We start from the raw sequence: 20,933 nt of genomic DNA on the forward strand, positions 1-20,933 counted from the left end.
CTCTCTCTCTCTTTCTCCCTCTCTCTGTCTCTCCTCTCTCTCCCTCTCCCTCTCTCTCTCTCTCTCTCTCTCTCTCTCTCTCTCTCTCTCTCTCTCTCTCTCTCTCTCTCTCTCTCTCTCACACACACACACACACACACACACACACACACACACACACATACCCCAAGCAGTTTATGTCCAAAGGTGGAACTCTAATATATGCTATAGCCCTCATGGAAACATTTTTAGAATCTAGAAAGACATATTTTTTTCTCTGTCTCCTGTAAGGACAAATTCAATTAGGGGCTTATGAAACACTGAAGTACACGGAGCTCTCATCATTGTACTCTGGAGGGTGGGATTTCATGTTTTAGGAAATAGAAAAGTACAAAAGGTCCACCCTTCGAACTTCTGGTTTTTCTCATTTTCCTCTCAAAGTTGGAATCCAGATGTGGGAATAGGGGGATTTTTTTGGTCCACTATTTTTTTTTTAATACAGTATTTGTGTGGCTCACAAATATACATTGGGAGGGGAGACGATGTCATGATACACACACCATGATTAAATGTTTTCCAGGACACCAACATGAGCTAATTTTGTCCAAAGGATAAGAAATTTCAGTTGAGAGACAGTTGCAGTGTGGCTTCACTCTGGATTCCCTCTAACCCCCACCCTGCTCTTTAATCATACTATGTAGGAGACATTACCTGGAGTGAATGTGAAAAAGGAAAGTCTCTAACACATATTTAAGAGCAACCAGGTGGCACAGTGCCAGGCCTGGACTCAGGAAGAGTCATTTTCATGAGTTCAAATCTGACTTCAAACACTTACTAGCTGTGTGACCCTGGGCAACTCACTTCACCCTGTTTGCCTCAGTTTTCTCATCTGTAAAATGAGGTGGAGAAGGAAATGGCAAACCACTTCAGTATCTCTGCCAAGAAAACTAGAAAAGTGTAGTAAAGAATCAGACGTAACTAAATGATAACAAAAACACTTATTTGCCGGATTTCCAAGTCAGAGAGTAGGCTCCTTTTTATACCAAAAGATGCTAGTTAGGGGAAAAGGAAAATATTTCCCCATGCCACCATTACCCCTTTGTTGGGAACAGCCCTAGGATAAATGGTGAAATAGGTGTCTAAACTCAGTCTCCCTTTAGAATTATAGACAATAGAGATGAAAAGGGTCCTTCAAAGTCATTTAATCCAACACCTTTAATTTACAATTCATGAAACTCAGGTCCATGGAAATGAAATGACTTCTCCAAGGTCCTAAAGGTAGAAGTGGCAGAGCAAAAATTTAAACCCTGGGCCTCTGATTCCAAACCCAGTGTTCTTCCCACCATAGAATGTTGGCCTCCATTTCAGGGCTGCTCTCCCTCGGGCTCCCAAAACAATCCCATTCTCACATCTGCCTACAAAGGTGGGATAAACACAAATCTCACCAAGTATAATCATGTTTAAATGATTAATGGTGTCTGATGAAATAATGTCTCCCATGGATAATTATATTTTCATAGGAAACTGTAAAGTGAAGGGGTCAGACTCCATGGATGGACCCCAAGGTCCCTTCCAGTTTGTAACCTATTATTCTATGTTCCCATGAACGAGCCTCTAACTTGCATTATAGAATTTCAGGCACTGGGGAGTCAATGAACACTGGGTGGGGCTTTTCTGGGGTTCCTGAACTTATAATATGTAACTAGATGATGCCTGATGTACCTTCCAGCCCTGTCTATGATCTAATGACCCCACAGTAAGTAGATTCTCTCCCATCTGTTTTGAGTCATGCCCCTCTCTGGGATATGAATCACAAATGGACATGGAGCATAGCATTACTCCATAACTATGTCACTGCAGTGAATCATGGAATTTGAGAGTTGATAGGAGCCATCTAGACTAACCCATATGCAAAAGGAATCTCCAATATCACAGCCAACAAGTGTCCATCTGGCCTCTACCTGAAGCCTTCCAAGGCTGGGGAGGCTACCACCTCTCCTAGCATCTCCTTCACTTTTTGGATAGCTCTAATTGTTAGAAAGGTTTTCGGGGACACGAGGTCAAAAATGGCCCCTTTGTACCTTCCCCCCATTGTTCTTGGTTCTGTCATCAGGAGCTAAACAGAGACAACTGCTGTGTCCCTTTGTAGTCTTGTTCCCCCCCCCCTTTTTTTTGGAGGGGGGAAGGCAAGTCATTGGGGGTAAGTGACTTGCCCAAGGTCACACAGCTAGTAAGTGTGTTAAGTGTCTGAAACTGTATTGAAATTCAGGTCCTTCTGACTCCAGGGCTGGTGCTCTATTCACTGTGCCACCTAGCTGCCCTGATTCCTTGTCTCTTGTTCTCTGTATGTGAAATGCCCACCTTCTTTTCCAGGCTTATACATAAATCTCTGGGATATGTCTGATGTAATTTCTCATGGTATGTCTGTCATCCCTGGAAACATGCCAAACCCTCCTTCAATCCACCATGTGTCTTTCTGTCAATAACATTTCTTTTAAGTCTGTGATAAATGTTTAAGCTTCTCAGAGGAAGGAGCCCATGAAAAGAGGAAATCAAACCGTGAAACAGATTTCAGCACAAAACAGACATTTATTGTAACAAGGGGGAAAATAGAGGCCCCAAATTGTACCCTCAGATGTGGCAGGCTTCCCGTTGGATGGCTGTTTATACTTTGCAGTCCTTCTAAAACTCTGAACTGCTTTGAGGCATCTGGACTCTCAGTTCAGGACTATTAACTTTTTGAGGGCAGAGAACCATGTCAGTTTTTTTTCAGGCACTTTGTGGGGCTTTTTTTTTTTTTTACAAATTTATTCTATTTTAATGATGCAGATTGTGAGTCAGTGTCAGGAACGGGAATGTAGAAATTTTCTAAAATACAGAGTATTTCAATCAGGAGCAGGCTATTAGCTATAGGCTAACAGCAGGGGTGTCCTGCTTGATGTTTAACAACTGGCTCTTTGTACATAACCATGGCACACTTTCAGGTTTAATCTGCATTATTTATATATCCATTACTTTCTAAAGTCTAAACAATAAATCAGGTCCTTATTTGAAGCATTTACTGATTCCTGAGATATAAATAAATACATGGGGGGCAGCTGGGTGACGCAGTGAGTAAAGTGCTGGCCCCAGAGTCAGGAGGACTTGGGTTCGGTTCTGGCCTCAGACGCTCAACACAAAAACTAGCCATGTGACCATAGGCAAGTCACTTAACCCCAATTGCCCTCCAAAAGGCAAAATAAATAAACAAACAAACAAACAAATAAATAAATGAATGAATGAATGAATGAATGGATGGATGGATGAATGAATAAATAAATAAATAAATAAATGAATAGATAGATAGATGGATAGATAAATAAATGAATGAATGAATGAATAAATGAATAAACAAACAAACAAACAAACAAACAAACAAATAAATAAATAAATAAATGAATAAATAAAAAATAAATAAATACATGGAAAATTCAACAGTTAGCACTCATGAGCTGGTGAGAGCTGGCTCCAGCTCACCCCTGGCTACAGTTATTTCCAAGTATTCTTCATTACCTCCAGAGCCAACTTCACTGAACTGGGTTTAAATCTGGGCAGCAGAACTTTAGAAACAGGTGCTGGTCAATCTGGGCTCTGTTTTGTTACTTCAATCTCAAAAGACTTCAATCTTCAAACTTCTCCAAAAGACCAAGACTATTGGAAAAGGACTTGATTTCTTGCTTTGTTTTGTTAAGAAGTAACCCTCTCCTTGAAATCTTTAGCATAGAGGATCTTAACCTAGGGTGTCAATGATAAAAACAGTTTCCATAGCTGTGTAATGATAGCTGGCATGTATAGAGTGCTTTGAGGTTTATAAAGTTCTTTATAAATATTCATTTATACTCGCAGCAACCCTGGGAGATACATGTTATTATCATCCCAATTTTGTAAATGAAGAAACTGAAACAAGGTGATTTGCCCAGAGTCACACAGCTAACGAGTCTGAGGCAGAATTTGAACTCAGCTCTTCCTGACTCCATGTTTAGAGTTCTATGCATTGTCCCATTTGGATGCCTGTAATTCAACAGAGGGGCAGCTAAGTGGTACAACGGATAGTGTGCCAGGCCTATTCAAATCCAGACTCAGACACTTACTATCTATGTGACCCTGGGTAAGTCACTTAACCTTGTTTTCCTTTGTTTCCTCTTCTATAAAATGAGCTGGAGAAGAAAATAGCAAATTTCTCCAGTATCTTTACCAAGAAAACCTCAAATGGGGTCATGAAGGATGGGACATGACTCAAAAGCATCAACAAAAATTCAATATAACTGATTTCTTTTGTAATCCTGTATTTTTTGTATTAAAAGACATTATTCTGGGAAGGGGATCCCTAGGTTTCACCAGATTACCAAAATGTTCCAAGACACAAGAAAGATTAAGAATACTCACACTAACAGTTGAATTCTGCTTAGGCTAAACACTCCACGCCCAGTTTTGATTTTCAGGGTAAGTTTTACTTCCTAAGAGGTGAAGCTCCATTTAAAGAAGGGGAAGAAAAGGGGTGTGAAGATGTTCACAAATGTGTACTCAAACAGGCAAAAATCAACCAAGCAGGTTTTTCTTCCCCATTTTGAAAAACCTGACTCTTAAAGGGAGCCCCACCATGGCAGAGTCCTTCTCAACAGCAGAAACGTGTGGCTCTCTGAGTCACACATTGTCCAGGCTCTGTCAGGTTTTCCCCAAGTCCTTCTCAAGTCTGTAGATGTTTTAAAAATATCTTCTGGCCTCTAAATCCTACCAGATGACTGGATAAGGAAAAGTTCAATTTTGCATGGAGAGAGTATATGTGTTATATAGGTTACTCGATTTGCAATGGCGTGGTTTCATCTATTATCATTGTGCTGATTTACTATGTGATTAGTTAAGTTTTCAGCACATTAGTAGCTGCCATTTACATAGCTCCTACTGAGGGCCAGGCACTGTGCTAAGTGCTTTACAAATATTGTCTCATTTGCCCTAACAACCACCCTGAGAGGTCCATGCTATGATTATCCCCATTTTACAGAAGAGAAAGCTGATGCAAACAGCAATTTAAGTGACTTGCCCAGGGTGCCTGAGGCTAGACTTAAATTCAAGTATTCTTGACTCCAGGACCAATACTCTATTTCAGCTGATTTGCTATTTCCAGTGACTCATCAAAATTTGGTATCTTTTTCTCATGACCAAATCAAATGAATCATTTCTAGAATGTTTGTATGTGTGACATAATGTATATGAAGTTTCTTGCAAACCTTAAATGTTAGCTATTATTGCTGTTCTATGAACACAAGCCAACAACAACAAATATCAGTCATGATCCTATTTATAGATCTAGATCCAAAAGGTCGATCAACCTCCTCATTTTACAGATGAGGAAACTGAGGTTCAGAGTTGACTTGTCCAGAGTCATATGAGTTAGCAAATGTTAGAGGTAGAATTTGAACTCAGATCTTCTGACTCCTAAGACAATATTCTTTTCCAGTGCTATGAAATCCTTTAAAAACATTGTTGGAAGGAAACAGAGGTGGGAAGACTAGGGGTTGGTAAAGTCGACCACGCTCTATCTCCAATCTCCAAAGCTTTCTTTGTACTGGCTATCTGCCAAGCCTGGAGAGAGCTGCCCTCCTCAGCCTCACCCTCTCCATGTCCTGGGATTGGCTGGACCCAGCTCTGATCCCAACTTCTCCCTCTCACCTCTGATTCTCAGAATACCTTGTCTTCTCTTTTCAAGAGTCAACTTCTAGAAGAAGCCTGTCCTGATGTCCCCAGCTGCTGGGGCTCTTCCCCCTTCTCCCATGGCCAAATTCAGTCTTGCATTTATTTAGTACATATTTTAAACACACACACACACACACACACACACACACTGCTTTTCCCCATAGAATGCAAATACCTTGGGAGTTTAGAACCTAGTACAATGTCTGACATATTATGGTAGTATTTAATGAATATTTATTATGGACCTGTGGACAATATGCAAAGAGATGGAATGAAGGACACATTTTAATGCTGTTTTTTATAAACGCATAGGGGCAGTTATGTGTTATAGTGCCTGGCCTGGAGGAAGACTCATCTTTCTGAGTTCATATCTGGCCTCAGACACTTAACTAGCTGTGTGACCCTGGGCAAGTCAGTTTCCTTATCTGTAAAATGAGCTGGAGAAGGAAATGGTAAACCACTCCTGTGTCTTTGCCAAGAAAATCCCAAATGGTGTCACTAAGAGTTGGACACAACTGAAAATGACCAAACAACAAATAAATGCATATTTTTAACACTAGAAAATTTTACTTCCCATGACCTGAATATCTAATTTGTGGTGGAGTACCATGGCAAAGGTACAAGGTGTCTTGTAGACAGTGGCCTAGAAAAAGCATACTTTTCAACCTTCACCCAGGGTACCCCAGTGCCTAAAGTTGTTAAAATTCATGTTAATGGGCAGCTAAGTGATTCAATGGTTAGAGGACTGGATCCTGAAGTCAGGTCAGCCTGTATTCAAAACACTAACTGGGTGACCCTGGGCATAAGTCCTGTCTGCCTCACTTTCCTCAACTGTCAAAAAAATGATAATAATAGCATCTGTCTCCCAGAGTTGATGTGAGGATCAAATGAGATAATATTAGCACAGGGCCTGGTACACAGTGGGTGCCTAATGTTTCCTCCATTCCCTATAACCATTGAAATCACACGTGTAGTCCTGATGCCCTTTGCATAAGGCCCTCTAGACTGTCAGCATTTTCTCTATGTGGGAGGTTCCAGGAGCTGTGATTAAATCCGTGGCATATCCAAATCGATGTAATTGGTACCATACTATACTGGCTTCTAGCGTACAACAAAATGCCATTGGCATGTAATACCACTTTCATGGAAATGTCAATTTCCCAAAACAAAAGTGATGGCTATACGTCTGGCTGACATTTATACATCCTTTTGTGTATGTTTTTAAATTGGGTTTAGAGAATTTGATTCATTAATAAAAAGCAAAAGGAAGGACATGAGCAATTTTCAGTTTCCCTCCATTATTCAAGTGCTAACAATGCCTCTAAAAGAAAATAGTTTGATATTATTTAAAGAGTGCCAGACTTGGAGATACAGGACCGAAGTGGAAATTACCTGTGTGACCTTATGACTTAACTAACCTCTGCGGGCCTCACTTCCCTCATTTGTAAAATAAGGGGGTTCCCCTAGATCATTATAAGGGCTTTCCCAGTTCAGATCTATGGTCCTTGGATCCTATTACATTTCTCCCTGATCTTCTTCCCTTCCGGGATTCTCCCCTCTTGAGCTATTCCATAAAAATGAGGCCTTACCTATATTGGCCCCCAACACCTTCCTACTTTGGGTAACTCCATTTTTATGTTCATTATGGCTATCTTTGGATGAAATGAAACGAAATCAGTAATGTGGCACAACTACCGTACAGTTTCTCTTTACTTCCTATGTTTGATGCTTGTTCCATGAACTAAGACCCTTACTCACCTCTCAACAAAGAACAAGGGGATCAGAATCAGTCTTCCTTCCCTGGCTAAGTGCCACGTTCCGCTCAGTCCTCGTGGGGGAATTCAGAGGCAAGCTTTTCTCCTTGTCACTTTAAGCAGTAATGGAAACAGAAGAAATCATTCCTACTGTGGTTTTAACAGCCACACAGATAAGAAACAGCTTTAGGAAAGTGGTTATCTTCATTTTGAAGACAGGCAAACAGATCATGGAAGTCCAGTAGATTTCTGAAGATATGATGATCATTTTTATTATTCACAAAATTCTTGTATATCTTATATGATCAATAGCCCTGTGAGGTAGGTATTTATGTTTTGTAGTATATATGTTCATGTGTATATGCATACATGTATAAATACACATATGTGTATATATAAATACAGAATATATACAAATATGTAATGCACACACATGGTATATAGAAATATATACATACACATATATAAACACACACACACAGAATATATAGAAATATTCTTGAGACCCTTGATTTAAAACTGGAAGAAACTTCAGAGGCTCTCAAATCCAAACCTTTCTTTTTATAGATTAGAAAACTGAGATCCACCGAGGCTAAGTGACCTGCCCTTGGCCATGCAGAAAGTAAGTAGGGGCATAGGCTTTAAACTGGAAGGGACTCAGAGGTCCTCTGGTCCAACCCTTCATGTTACAGATGAGGAAACTCAGGCCCAGAGCGAGGAAGTGATTCACTTAACTATACAAGTTCTAAGTGGAAAACCCAGGAGCTGAACCTGTATCTGCTGACTCTTAATCTAAGATTCTTTTTCACTATATTACATTGCTTCCTGTGACCATTTTGGGGCATAAAGAGTGAAGGTTGTAAGTTTAAATTCTGGACACTAATGAAAACATTTCACAGAGAGTTTCCTTTGATCTGTTGGTGTGCACCTGTGAAGCTGGTCTAGACTAGAGCTATGAGGGATGGTATAGCCCATTGAACCCACCCCCCTTGTTTTACAAATGAAGGAACTCAGGCCCTGGGGAATTAAGTGACTTGGTCAAGCCTTCATGGACTTGGACTAAGGTCCTGTGTCTCCAGATCCAGCATCCTTTCCACAGCGCCATGGCCACGCCACCTTCTTTTCAGACTAAATAAGAACCTGGTCCAGGATTTGGCATCAGAGCCCCAGCATCCTTTTCATCCTCAGTGCCTGGATCCAGGTATTCTGTTGGCTTCTATTTAGGTCCTAAAACCCAAGAGACCAAAGATCTATCTGCTTGTATTTGTTCCAGGTGCATAGTTACAGGCCTGTTTGCAGCTTCCTTCCCTCTCTGCTGCCCACAGGAGATGCTGCACCAGGGCTTCGTGACCAAGTAAAATCTTGCACTTCAGTTTTCGTAACTTGAGCCAGTTTTGGTGGCATCAGGCCAAGGGCCCCAGTTGGCACGAGCAGCCAGTGCAATCTGCAAAGAGTGCTGAGTTCCATAGGGATGGAAGACCCAGCATGAAATGCAAGGTCATTATCTTCATCAATATCTTGGCTTCAGGCAGCCTCCCAGAACAGAAATAACAAACCAAAGGCACATTAAAAGCGAACGGGAAATTGCATGAATTTCGGCTACTTCTGTTCGCATTTGCGGTAATTATATAGTGAAAGCCTGGCATAGGTAGAGAAGCTTCAGGCTTCGGGAAGATTTGTCTGTGTCCTCTAACCTTCTTCCTGAAATCAAAGACTTCAGCATGGGTATCCAGGCATCCTGCTGGCTTTCAAGAAATAGAGCAAAGGATGTTACTGAGGCCATAAAGTCAACACTTGCTGATTAATGGACCTGTGACCAGAAGAGGAGACAAGTTGATCTTTAGCAATAATCATTATCATTGACCTTTAAATTGTGTTTTAAAGTCTGAAGAGTATTTTGCATACATTATCTCTTTTGATCCTTGAGGTGACCACATGAGGGAGATATTGATATTATTATTCCTGTCCTACAGATGAGGAAACTGAGGCTCACAGAAATTAAGCAATTTTCCCATACTCGTACAACTAGGAAGTGACTAAGGCAGGACTTGAACCCAGTTCTTGGTAGGTCCACATCCAGAACTCTGTCCACTGACCCATGCTGTCTTTCTGTCAAGAATGAGAAATAACAGATAGATGGGCCAAGTGTGCCATTGATATCGATGAGATCTTTTTTTTTTGCTTTTTGGAGGGGCAATTGGGGTTAAGTGACTTGCCCAAGGTCACATGGCTAGTTTTTTACATGTCTGAGGCCAGATTTGAACTCAGATCCTTCTGACTCCAGGGCCAGTGCTCTATTCACTGTGCCACCTAGCTGCCCCTATCCATGAGATCTTTTTTTTTTCTTTTAGTGATTGACTTTACTTTATTAATTTGTTTGTTTCCTTTTAGTTTACAGGATTCAATTCCACAATTTCTTGAATTTCACATTTTGCCTCCCTCCCTTCCCCCCCCCCCCCCCCATGGTGGCTTATAGTCAAGTATAGGATCTGTAAATACTTTCACATTATACATTGGTCAGGTTATAAGGACGGATTGTACCAGCTGGAATGAAAAATGGTAAAGAGGACATAAAACCAAATAAGAGAACAAAAAAGATCAGGTATTTTTCTTCCACCTGGATATAAACTTAGTTCTTTCTAGTTCTTTCTCTGGATGCACATTTTTCTCTCCATCATGCATCTTTTGGGATTGACTTATATCACTGCATTGCTGAGAAGAGTCCAGTCTATCAAAGTTGGTCATCACACATACGTTGTGTCTGTAACTGTATACAAATTTCTCCTGGTTCTACTCTTCTCACTCAGCATCAGTTCTTTTAAGCCTCTCCAGGTAAATATGAAGACTGCCTGCTCCTCATTTCTTATAGCACAATAGTATTCCATAACATGCATATACCACAACTTGTTCAGCCATTCCCCAATTGATGGGCACCCCCTTAATTTCCAATTCTTTGCCACCACAAAAAGAGCTGCTATAAACATTTTTGTACATATGGGTCTTTCTCCCATTTCTATGATCTCTTTAGGATATAACCCTAGGAGTGGTATTGCTGGATCAAAGGGTATGAAAGTATTTATAGCCCTTTGGGCATAATTCCAGATTTCTCTCCAGAAAGGCTGGATCAGTTCACAACTTCACCAACAATGCATTAGTGTTCCAGTTTGCCCACATCCTCTCCATATCCATGAGATCTTAAAAGAAGTAGAGTAAGGTTCCAGTCCATTGAAAGGATGTACTATGAGAGATTTATGGAAAGTTGTGGAAGAAAATCAGGGGACGGCAGAAAGTATTAAGGAGCTGTGATCTGCATGGGGGAAGGGAGAATCCATACTGGTAAGATCAGAGGTCTGTTAAGTATTCAAGTATCAAGCATACTTATACCTGTAATAATGTGTGCCAAAAGCATATTATAAGCTGCCAAATTCTAGATCAGCATTATGCCTAGGTAAGTTATTATTGTTTTTTTGAAGGAAAAAAAATCTTCTAATTCAGACTTTTCAGTAATTCAGTAATAATATAAATTATCTTGAATGAGACTTTACCTCTTTACCTTTTTAAAAAAAAAATCATAGGAAAGTAAAAAAGACCCTATTCAACACTGAATTCTGAAAGACAAAAATATTTTATCCCCTCACACAAAAGAAATTAGAATTCTTCTGTAAGCTGTCATCTTATAATTTTTCTTGATAACATTAATTCAATATGCATTTCCTAAGTGCCTTCTTCAATCTGGGTACTCTGTTGGGCCTTGAGGATAAAAAGACAATTCAAAACAAAAACCAGCCCCCAAATATACTATATGTATGCACATACACATATATATACACGTATGTATTTGTCTTTCTGTATGTGTATGAACAAACTGTAAATATTCTCAAGATCATAGATGTAGGGCTGAAAGAAACTTCAGAGACTCTCAAATCCAAACCTTTCTTTTTATAGATTAGGAAACTGAGAACCACTGGAGCTAAATCACTTGCCCCTGGCCATGCAGAAAGTAAGTAGCATCATAGCCTTCAAGCTGGAAGGGGACTTTAGAGATCCTCTGGTCTAGCCCCTTCATGTTCCAGAAGAGGAAACTGGGTCCCAAAGAGAGAAAATGGTTTGCTCTGTTACACAAACTTTGAGTGGAAACCCTAAGAATGGAACCTAAGTCCTGTGACTCCAGATCTAGAATTCTTTCCCCTAAAGCACACAAGCTCTTGAGATTACATTGGGGTCTAAAGAATGAAGTTTGTAAGTTTACATTCTAGACACCCTTGGAAATGTTTCACAAAGAATTTCCTTCACTCTCTTGGTGTATGCAAGAGTATTTGGGTGTACCTGTGATTTTACTGATCTAAGGGATTCCTCCTGGGGAAACTCACTCCACGCACACACATCAGGAACTCCTATGTAATTTAGAGCCTTCGAGAGGGGCCCAAGGCTCAGAAAGCTAAGTGGCAATGCTGTGATTATAGCCACAAGCCACCCTGGGGTATTTGGGGGCTGGGGGAAAGATAGAATCTGCAATTCCATTCTTACTGTTGTTGTTCATCCTTTGACCAGTGATATCATTTTATATGTCTCTTTAACCCATCTCTGGTAAAACAAAACAAAGCAAAAAGACTCCACAGATGTATTTGATTGTTTACTTAAGTGAAGAAACTTCACAGTGCTTGTTTTTGGGCAAGGTTCTTGACTCCATCTGGGGAGATATACTCCCCTAGAGGTTAAGGGTGGGAATATAATTTTAAAACATAAAGCTAAAACAGGAAAGACAGTATCGTAATTTTCCCATTTAGAAAATACTCTCAAGAAACCTTAGCAAGCCTGCACAAAACCCTAAGGCATGTTGTGTTGTATTGTGGAGTTGTTTTTTTAAACTTTCACTAGATAATGAGTAGGGTGGATAAGTGACTTAGTGAACAGTGTTGTGCCTGGAGTCAGGAAGACTCATCTTCATGAGTTCAAATCTGGCCTCAGACACTGACTAGCTGTGTGACCCTGGGCAAGTCACTTAACCCTGTTTGCCTCAGTTTGCTCAACTATAAAATAGGGTTCATGATAAAACCTCCCTGCCAAGGATTGTCATGAGGATTAAACGAGGGAATATTTGTAAAGCTTTCATGACAGTGACTGGTGCAGAGTTGGTGCTTGATAAATGTCTATTCCCTTCCCTATCAGGAGTTCTTTATGCCAGTCAGATTATAGCTTGGTCCCCATCCCCATGTACAAGTCACTATGTGGAATATTGGGGATGTAAAGGCCCTGACATCCAAAAGCTTCTAATCTAAATGGAGTTGGAGGACGTCATGGAGATAACATATGCATCAGTAACCATTTACAAGGAAGAGTTCAGTGCAGAAAGAGGTTCCGACAAAGTCCACTAAGAAATTTGAGGAAGGAGAGAATGCTTCAGCTAGGGGCATCCTGGAGGAACAGGCACTAATCATGACTTGGATAAATGGAGGGATTTAGCAGATGAATGGGGAAGAATGTTCACTGTTGGCCATCTTAAAAACCAGACCATTTATTGATTCGTGGAAATTCAGATTTGTTATATTAACATGGATCTTTAAAAAAAAAATTTACTGGTACCTGAGTTAGACCACAGCTTTCTATAAGCTGCAGTCTTTGTACAGTTGGCTTATACAAAACACGAGTACAGTGACCTTTAATGGCACTCTGTGTCCTATTATCTGGAGTTCTATAATTTATTTGTAACATCGACTTCAGTAGTCCATACCACAAATCAAGACAAATCAAGTCAACAAGCATTTATTAAGCGCTTACTATGTGCCAGACACTGTGCTAAGAGGAAGGGAAGGGAAAGGAGAGAAGGAGAGAGGGACAGAGAGAGGGAGGGAAGGAAGGAAAGAAGGGAGGAAGGAAGGAAAGGAGGGAGGAAAGAAGAAAGAAAGGAAGGAAAGAAGGGAGGAAGGAAGGAAAGGAAGGAAGGAAAGAAGGAAGAGAGAGAGAGGAAAGAAGGGAAGGAGGGAGGAAGGGAAGAAAGATGGAAGGAAAGAAGGGATGAAAGAGAAGGGAGGAAAGAAAGAAGGAATGAAAGAAGAAAGGAAAGCAAAGAAGGAAAAAAGGAGGAAGGAAGGGAAGAAAAGAAGGGAGGGAGGAAAAAAGGGAAGAAGGAAGGAAGGGACAGTGCCTGCTCCCTGGGGGCTTCCATTCTAATGAGGGAAGACAACACACAAAAGGGAGCTGGAAAGTGGCTATAGAGGTGATCCAGATGATGTGTGGGTAGAGAAGGTATGGAGAGTCAGGAGGGGAGCCTGGAGAAGAGTGAAGATGTGGTTGGCCTGGGCAGTTACCTTAAAATGAGGTTTGGGGAAGAACCAGTCAACCAGAGGAAAGGGCCCCAGGGGCAGAGAGAACTTTAGTATGAGAAGGTCGAGGGTATAGTGCTCTTTCAGGGAGAAGGGACTTTTGTAGCATGGCAGAAAAAGTCTGGAGAATCAGGAGTAGAGCCTAGAAAGGACTATGGGTATTGATACTGTATCTTTAATACGCAATGGAATTTTGTGTCATTCTGAAGTTATTTGTAATGACTGGAGAAAATGAGGAACAGAGAGAAAGGATTAAGAAAACTTCTTTCCCAATAGAATGGTCTTAACTCTTATCTTGTGAAGAAGTAAAATGAAGAGAATTCTTGAAAAGAGACTTCAGTTGGTAAAATGGGAAAACTCAAGATGGGGTTCCAGAGTTGAGAAGCTGGCTATAGCTGATGAGGTGCAGGCGCTGGGAACCCCCCTTGAACTCTGATTAAAGAGTCCCATTTGATGAGGCATTTGTATGAGGCCATAAGCCTTATGTAGTGGCTGGCCCAGACCTCTGTGGATTACTAGCCTAGCTCTCCATCCTCTCCATCTTCCCACCCTTAAGCCTATCGAAATATCAGTCCACCCTTGAACTGGCCTAGCCCACCATTGTCTGTAGTCTCCACGTAGCCTCCAGCAACTTCCCACCCTTAATCACTCATTGACCTCATTTGACCTCTCCTGAAGACCCTCCCCAAACTCCTCCTCTAGACCACCCCTAGATTCCTCCTACAACCTTCTGTATATAAGTAAGATCCCATCTTTCCTCCATGTGGTGTGAGAGAGCCATAGAATTTTCTAGTACAGATTTATTCTGTATCTAACACAACAATTTTTTAAAAATAAACTTTACTTTGGCTGAGAAGACTTGAGTCGAATTCTTGGGGTTTGGGTTTTGTTTGTTGGTTTTGCTTTTTGGAGGGCAATTGGGGTTAAATGACTTGCCTAAAGTCACACGGCTAGTAAGTGTGTCAAATGTCTGTGTGTGTGTGTGTGTGTGTGTGTATGTGATAGATCTTTATATTCCCTGCCTCACAGTCAGGAGAGGTAGGGGCTTTGCAAACATATTCTCTCTGCCGCAAAGCAAACTTCAAATTTAAAACGTTGACTGGGGCACTGAGGCAACCCTTGCCCAGGATCACCACCAGGCCTGAAATACATCCAAAAACTTTTGACCGAATGTCAGATGAACGGGACGATTCTCCTGCCCATCTCTAGGTCCAGGGTCTCTGTGTGGGTGTGGGGGTGAGTGTCCATCTCGAAGGATCCTGCCTAGTAACGTCCGGGTGGCACCAGCAGGCAGCCTTCCAGCCTCCTGGCCTCGGCCTTGCTGTGGCCACACCTACTCCTTTCTCACTAGGGCCGCCCCTCTCCCGGGCAGCAGGCGGTCACTGCTCGGGCTCTCCCGCCCTCTGAGCTAGCCTGGCAGAGAAGACTGGCTTTGGGCCAACCAGGAAACTTTTCTAGTTCCACACTAACAGGGGGTGGGGCCACGTCCCTGCCAAAGGAGAATTGAAGGCTGGAAAGGCGGTGGGACCGCGCTGGAGTTCCCTCCGCGCTCTTCTGCTCGGGCCAAACCTTCAGGGAATGGCTGTGGGGTCTTGTAAGAGTTTAGGAAAAAGCGGGGCGGGGAGGCAGCCCGTGGGGGTGGACAGGGTCCGAAAGGTCCATTTCACCTCCAGATCCAGGCGGAGCGGGAAGTTCTGTTACAGACCCAGACAAGAGTATGTGTTTGTCTGTGGGTGTCTCCTCCCCGCTGCCCAGGACGTTAGACTGCCATTTCAGTCCATCAGCACGCATTTATTAGGCACCTACTCTGTGCCCGGCAGGCACGCTCCTAGAGCCTACTCCGATCCTCCCGGGGTGCCCTCCCCAGACACCCCAAGCTAGCAGGCGCGGGCTGGCTCCCCTCCCTCCCCACCACGTTGCAAGTTACAGAGAGAGTAGTCCCGGCAGCCCCCGCCCCCGGCCCCCTCGTCCCGGCCCGCCCAGTGTCTCCCCGCCCCCTCTCCCCCGGTCCCAGCTCCTCCCGCCCCTGGGGGGTGGGAGCCGCGAGTCGAGGCTAAGGTTGCTGCCGGACTCCTTGAATGTCACAAAGCGGCTGAGTGAAGGAGTGCGAAACACCGGGACCGAGGCAGAGGCTCGCACCGCCCGCCCGCCCTCCACTTCCGCGTCTACAGCCCAGCTCCTGCGGGACCCCGCGGGCGGCCGGCCCAGCCGAGCCCTCCGGAGCGCCCCGGGGGGGACAAAGCGCCAGCCGGCCCGCACGCCCCGGCAGCCCTGAGCCCGGCCGCTCGGGCCACGCCGCCAGCCCCAGAAGCGGGGAGGGCGCCCTGCTGGTGATTGTCCCCCCCCCCCCCCCCTTCCTCCGCCTCCTCCTCTTCCTCCTCCTTCCCCTTTCCTCTGCCTGGGGGCCACGATTCCCTGCACTCGCGCGGCCGAGATTGGAGCTCCCCACGTTACTCCTGCTGCCCTGCCAGAGACGGAAGACGGACGGGACTTGGAAGGCCCGGTTTCGCTGGGTGTTAGCTTTCCGAACTTCGCGATCGCTCTGCCCCTCGCTGCCCCGCCTTTCCCGTACCCTCACCCTCCTCCTCGATCTCACTGCCCTGCCCCTCACGCTCCCTCCCTTACCCTTCCAACTGCTCCCAACTCCTTGGGGCTGTAGGGATATTTGGGGGCCAAGGGGCTGGGTTTGCCTAATCTTTGGGTTTACCGCGGAGAACTTGATTTTTTTTTTCTGTTTTTTCCCCTTTCAAGATTTAAAGTCCAACACGTTTGAGCCCGTGGACGGAGGGCAGCGACTGCCCAGAGTTTGTGGGAAGAGAGCGGCCACCTGCTCGTGGATGTCCTGGAAAGTCGGCCAAACTGTCTCTGCTCAGAGTTTGCAGCCTTATAAAACCTTTTGGGATTGGAGTCATGCCACTGGTTTTTGCCACATGATAATAGCAGCTATTTGAGACTTCAGCCTTCTCCCCTTTGAGGACCAAAGGACCAGGTGCCAGGGGACAGGGACAGGTGCTGAGACGACATGGAGAAGTACCAAGACTTGGGCCTTGAAGCCAGTAAATTTATTGAGGACCTCAATATGTACGAGGCATCTAAGGATGGCCTGTTCCGAGTGGACAAGGGAGCCGGCAACAACCCTGAGTTTGAGGAGACCCGGAGGGTCTTTGCCACCAAGATGGCCAAGATCCACCTTCAGAAGCAGCAGCAGCTGCTACAGGAGGACCTGCTTCAGGGGGGTAGCGGCTCTCTCAATGGAGGTGGCCGGCTAGCCCCCCAGATGCCCCCTGCAGGACCCCTCGCCCACCGGGAGGCAGGGGGGAGCGGGAAGCTAGCTCTGGGGGATGGAGCTGCCAAACCCCCTCTTGCTGCTCCGTGCTTGGCATCTGGGGCAGGGCCAGGAGCACCAGGCCCTGTGAGTCAGCTGGCCTTTCAAAGTCAGTCACACTCATCTCTGCCACAGGCTCAGCGGGCCAGGTTGCAGCCTGAGGGCCAGAAGAGAGCCAGCCAGGACGTTGGTTATGGAAATGGTACAGGGAATTCCTCGGCATCTGGTTTGCAGGGGCTAGATTCCAGGGGTACTAGTGGTATTGGCCCTGCTCAGGGGCCTTTTTCTTCTCTTTCTCATGGAGATTACTATGACAATTATCCTGGGCAGAAGTGGCCAGAGGAACCCAACCAGTTCACCAGTATCAGACCAAGTATGGGGAGCTCTTGGCCAGGCTCCAAAACTCCCACTGACCCTCACCTGTACCAGTGCCAGCCATCCCCAAACTCTTGCAGGCCTTTTGAGAGTGGGTACAGTAACCAGGATGGCAGTGGAAGTGAGGGCCACCAGCTCATCCGGGACTCTGAGCAGAAGCCAACAGGCCAACATCGGTCATCTTCCTTCTCCCACACACTCAATTCTAGAGTTCCTCCTCCACCACCAGAAATAGTGACCCCCTTGGCCCTGCCACAGCAGCGGTCATCTTCATTCTCAGCACCGTCCACCCCAGCTGCTCTAGGTACATCACTTCAGGGAGATCCATCAAAAAAAGGTGCTGGGCGGGAAAGGGGTGTTCCTGGTGGCGACTCTCAGCTCTGGTCCCATGGGAGCCCCAAATCCTACATTTCAAGTTCTGTACCTGCCCCATTGCCAACCAGCATTGACTACCAGCCCTCTGGTGCTGCTTACCCTAAGTCCATTGACCACTTAGTCCCTCATGGTCAGATTCCCCAGCCCACCTGCAGGGACTCTGGCACAAATCCCAAGTTGGCTTTCCCCAACCTCTCTTCGGGGCTAGTGTCTGATGCTCCTGGGCCTCCTTTCAGAGAGGGGCCCAATAGTTTGCCACCTGATAGTAGCCAAGGGAGTGTCCATCCAGAGAACTCCAGCCCCACCAAAGTAAAATTACCCTGTCAGACCCTCCTTCCACTCCCAGAGCAAGGGCTGTCTGCAGTCGAATTAAAATTAGAAGCACTCACCCAGCGTCTGGAGCAGGAGATGGATATTCATCCAAAGGCTGATTATTTTGGTAAGTTTGCTGTTTTCTGGGAGTTTTGCTAATGAATTTGCAAGTGTAACTCACACCTTGGGATGACAGGGCCACCCTCCCCAGGGGAAGGGACCTCTACGTATGATTCTCATTCCTTCCTTGTCAGGGGTCCAGTTTGTTGGGCTGTATATTGTGTCTGTGTGTGACTAAGTGCTCCTGTGTGTGTGTGTATGCATGCTCCTTCTGCTACAAAACTAGAAGGGGTCCTCGTGGGCTCTGTGAACCATGCAGGTGTGATCTGTAATTGCGATACCTGATAGGAATCAGAGCCAAGATCATTTTCACTTACTCTAGAAAGAATCATGAGGGCTGGATTCAGGGGATTTTACATTTTACTTCTAAGAAAGCATTCTTGGATGGGGTAGGCCATCATGCTCTCTGGACTTCAGTTTTCCTCACTGGTAAAATGGGAGAGTTGACCTGGAGGATTTCTAGTGTCCCTTTGGACTGGACCTATAATGTCCCTTCTGGCTCTAATTCTCTAGTCCTCTGAATTTGTTATTCCATATGAATGGCTTCTAGTGGACAAAGAGTCCCCTGCCAACAGTAGGAGACAGCAGGTGTGCACCTGCTGAGTTGTGATGCTCTTACAGATGGTTGGCTATTTACTGGTCCCTGTATGGGTTCAGCAGAAAAGCCAAAATGTGAATTCATTCAAAAGACTGCACTTAAGGACCTAGAAGGCCATAGGTTCACCATCCCTGCCATAGTGGATACTCCACTTACTTTCTTGCTTGCAAATATAACCCAAAGTTGCCAAGATAGTGTTGCTCAAAATTTGAAAATGTTACAGTTGACTTGTGAGTTTACTTAAAAGTGCAGGGTTTTGTTTTTTCTCTTTCCATTTTATTTTTGACTCAGATGCATCTGGTTTCAGTTCCCGTTTGGGTAGGAAGGTGACACGGGGTGGGGGGCTTGCTTCTTTCCTTCAGGGGATTGTGGGAGGCTGATGCTTTTTCGGAAACTGTAGATTCTTGGAGATGGAGAGAACAGGCTCTTCCCTGTTCAAATTAGGTAGGAAAACCCATTTCCACTGAAAGGAGTCTCTTAAGGAAAGTAGGGATAGGAATGGGGTTGGGGCATGGGAGTGGCTCGGCCAGAACCTTCGGGAGACTAGACTTCATTCTTCAGGCTGTTCCTGTTTATAAATTATCATCATCATCATTGCCATAACCATCACTATCACCATCATTATCATCATCACAGAGTGGAATTAGAGGGGAGAGCAGCCTTCCATGGTGCACTCCTTAGTAACTAATTGAATTACACCCTTCTTGCCATAACCTAACAGTTATAGAGCCTTCTACAGGTGTGGGTATGTGCTTTTTTATTAAAAGGTACCTGGTGCACTCTGATAACATGATCCTTTTTCTTTGCAAATATACCTTTTTTTTCTATTGCCAACTCTATATGTTCATCCAATAAGTACCTCCTGTGAGCCAGACACTGCTAGTCTAAGAACATTAAGACTGAAGAAAATTCAAAACCAAAACCAAAAGATCACCTTGAGATAGCTCATAAAGGGCAGGAATGTAGAGTTTGCTTTCCATTGTATTATTTCACTTTCATTTCATTTTACTGCTAAGATTCTACTGATATATGATGGCAGTATTCTGTGTCCAGGGGTCTAAACTTACAGTCTGAGTCCCCAGTAGAATTTTGCAGCAGGGGGAATAATCATTAAGCATTACAGGGTTTCTTGGGCAGGAGATAGGAATAATTTTTTAAAAATGTGTGAGGTCTTAGAGATTGGAAGACCTGGGTTCAGATCCTGCTTCAGGTACTTAATATGTGACCCAGGGCAAGTCACTTAACCCCTTTGTAAAATTTGGGCTTTGGGGTTAATGACCTCTAAAATCTTTTCCTGGGCAGCTAGGTGGTACAGTAGATAGAGTTCTGGGCCTGATTTCAAGTCCCAGCATTGACAGTTCTATCTTACTCAACAAGCATGTATTAAATGCTTACTGTATGCTAGGTGCTGCAGATACAAAGACCAAAAAAAGCCCAGTCTTTGTTCTTGGAGGCTTTACCTTTTGCTGAGGCAGCTTGGTGGAGCAGTGTGCATAGAGCATGGAATATGGAAGACCTGAGTTCAAATCCAGCCTCAGACAGTTACTAACTGTGTGACCCTGGGCTAGTCACTTAATCCTGTTTGCCTCAGTTTCCCCATTTGTAAATGAGCTGGAGAAGAAAAAGGCAAAAACACTCTAGTATCTTTGCCAAGATAGGGTCACAAAGTCAAGACACAATGGAAAAACAACAAAAATCCCTTCCAGCTGCAAATCTGTCATCCTATAAAAATATACTTTTAAAGACAATTGAGTTTTCTTAAAAAAAAAAGTGAAAGAATCTGGTTACATTTGGTATTTGTGGGAAAAAAATTTATTCAGGTGTGCTTTGCTCATCGCAAAGTATGTTCAAGAATGAAATGTTGTGTGACCACAAGCATTGTCCAAGGTGATCATTTTAATCAATCGTAAATTTCCTCCTGAAACGAGAAAAAAACTTAGTTCTGTTCTTGAGGACAGGAAGTGAGGTGGTAAGGTACAAATGACTGTTTTGGCTTAGGGAGCTTGCTTCCTTCTCTCCCCCTCCGGGCCCCCCCCCCC

General features: G+C 44.1%; 2 protein-coding genes across 3 annotated transcripts in view; one reads left to right on the forward strand and one right to left on the reverse strand.

Moving 5' to 3' along the window:
- Nucleotides 1–12,684, reverse strand: part of CDCP1 (CUB domain containing protein 1) — a 562,995-nt gene extending 550,311 nt beyond the window's left edge. The window contains exon 1 of the mRNA XM_069088343.1: nucleotides 12,674–12,684. The gene's annotated coding sequence lies outside the window, so the exon portion shown is untranslated. The remainder of the gene's footprint in view (nucleotides 1–12,673) is intronic.
- Nucleotides 12,685–15,823: 3,139 nt separating this feature from the next.
- Nucleotides 15,824–20,933, forward strand: part of LIMD1 (LIM domain containing 1) — an 83,480-nt gene continuing 78,370 nt past the window's right edge. The window contains exons 1-2 of one of the 2 annotated variants that reach the window (XM_069088345.1): nucleotides 15,824–16,119; nucleotides 16,541–18,303. In XM_069088345.1, coding sequence (XP_068944446.1) covers nucleotides 16,812–18,303 — 1,492 coding nt within the window. In that variant the 5' untranslated portion in view covers nucleotides 15,824–16,119; nucleotides 16,541–16,811. Of the gene's footprint in view, nucleotides 16,120–16,198; nucleotides 16,305–16,540; nucleotides 18,304–20,933 lie in introns of those variants that run through there. The other variant, XM_069088346.1, reaches the window with a different exon arrangement.

Source organism: Petaurus breviceps, unplaced genomic scaffold (assembly GCF_028583685.1).
Source record: "Petaurus breviceps papuanus isolate PSGF00001 unplaced genomic scaffold, PetGlider_PUasm1.0 185, whole genome shotgun sequence".
NCBI lineage: Eukaryota > Metazoa > Chordata > Mammalia > Diprotodontia > Petauridae > Petaurus > Petaurus breviceps.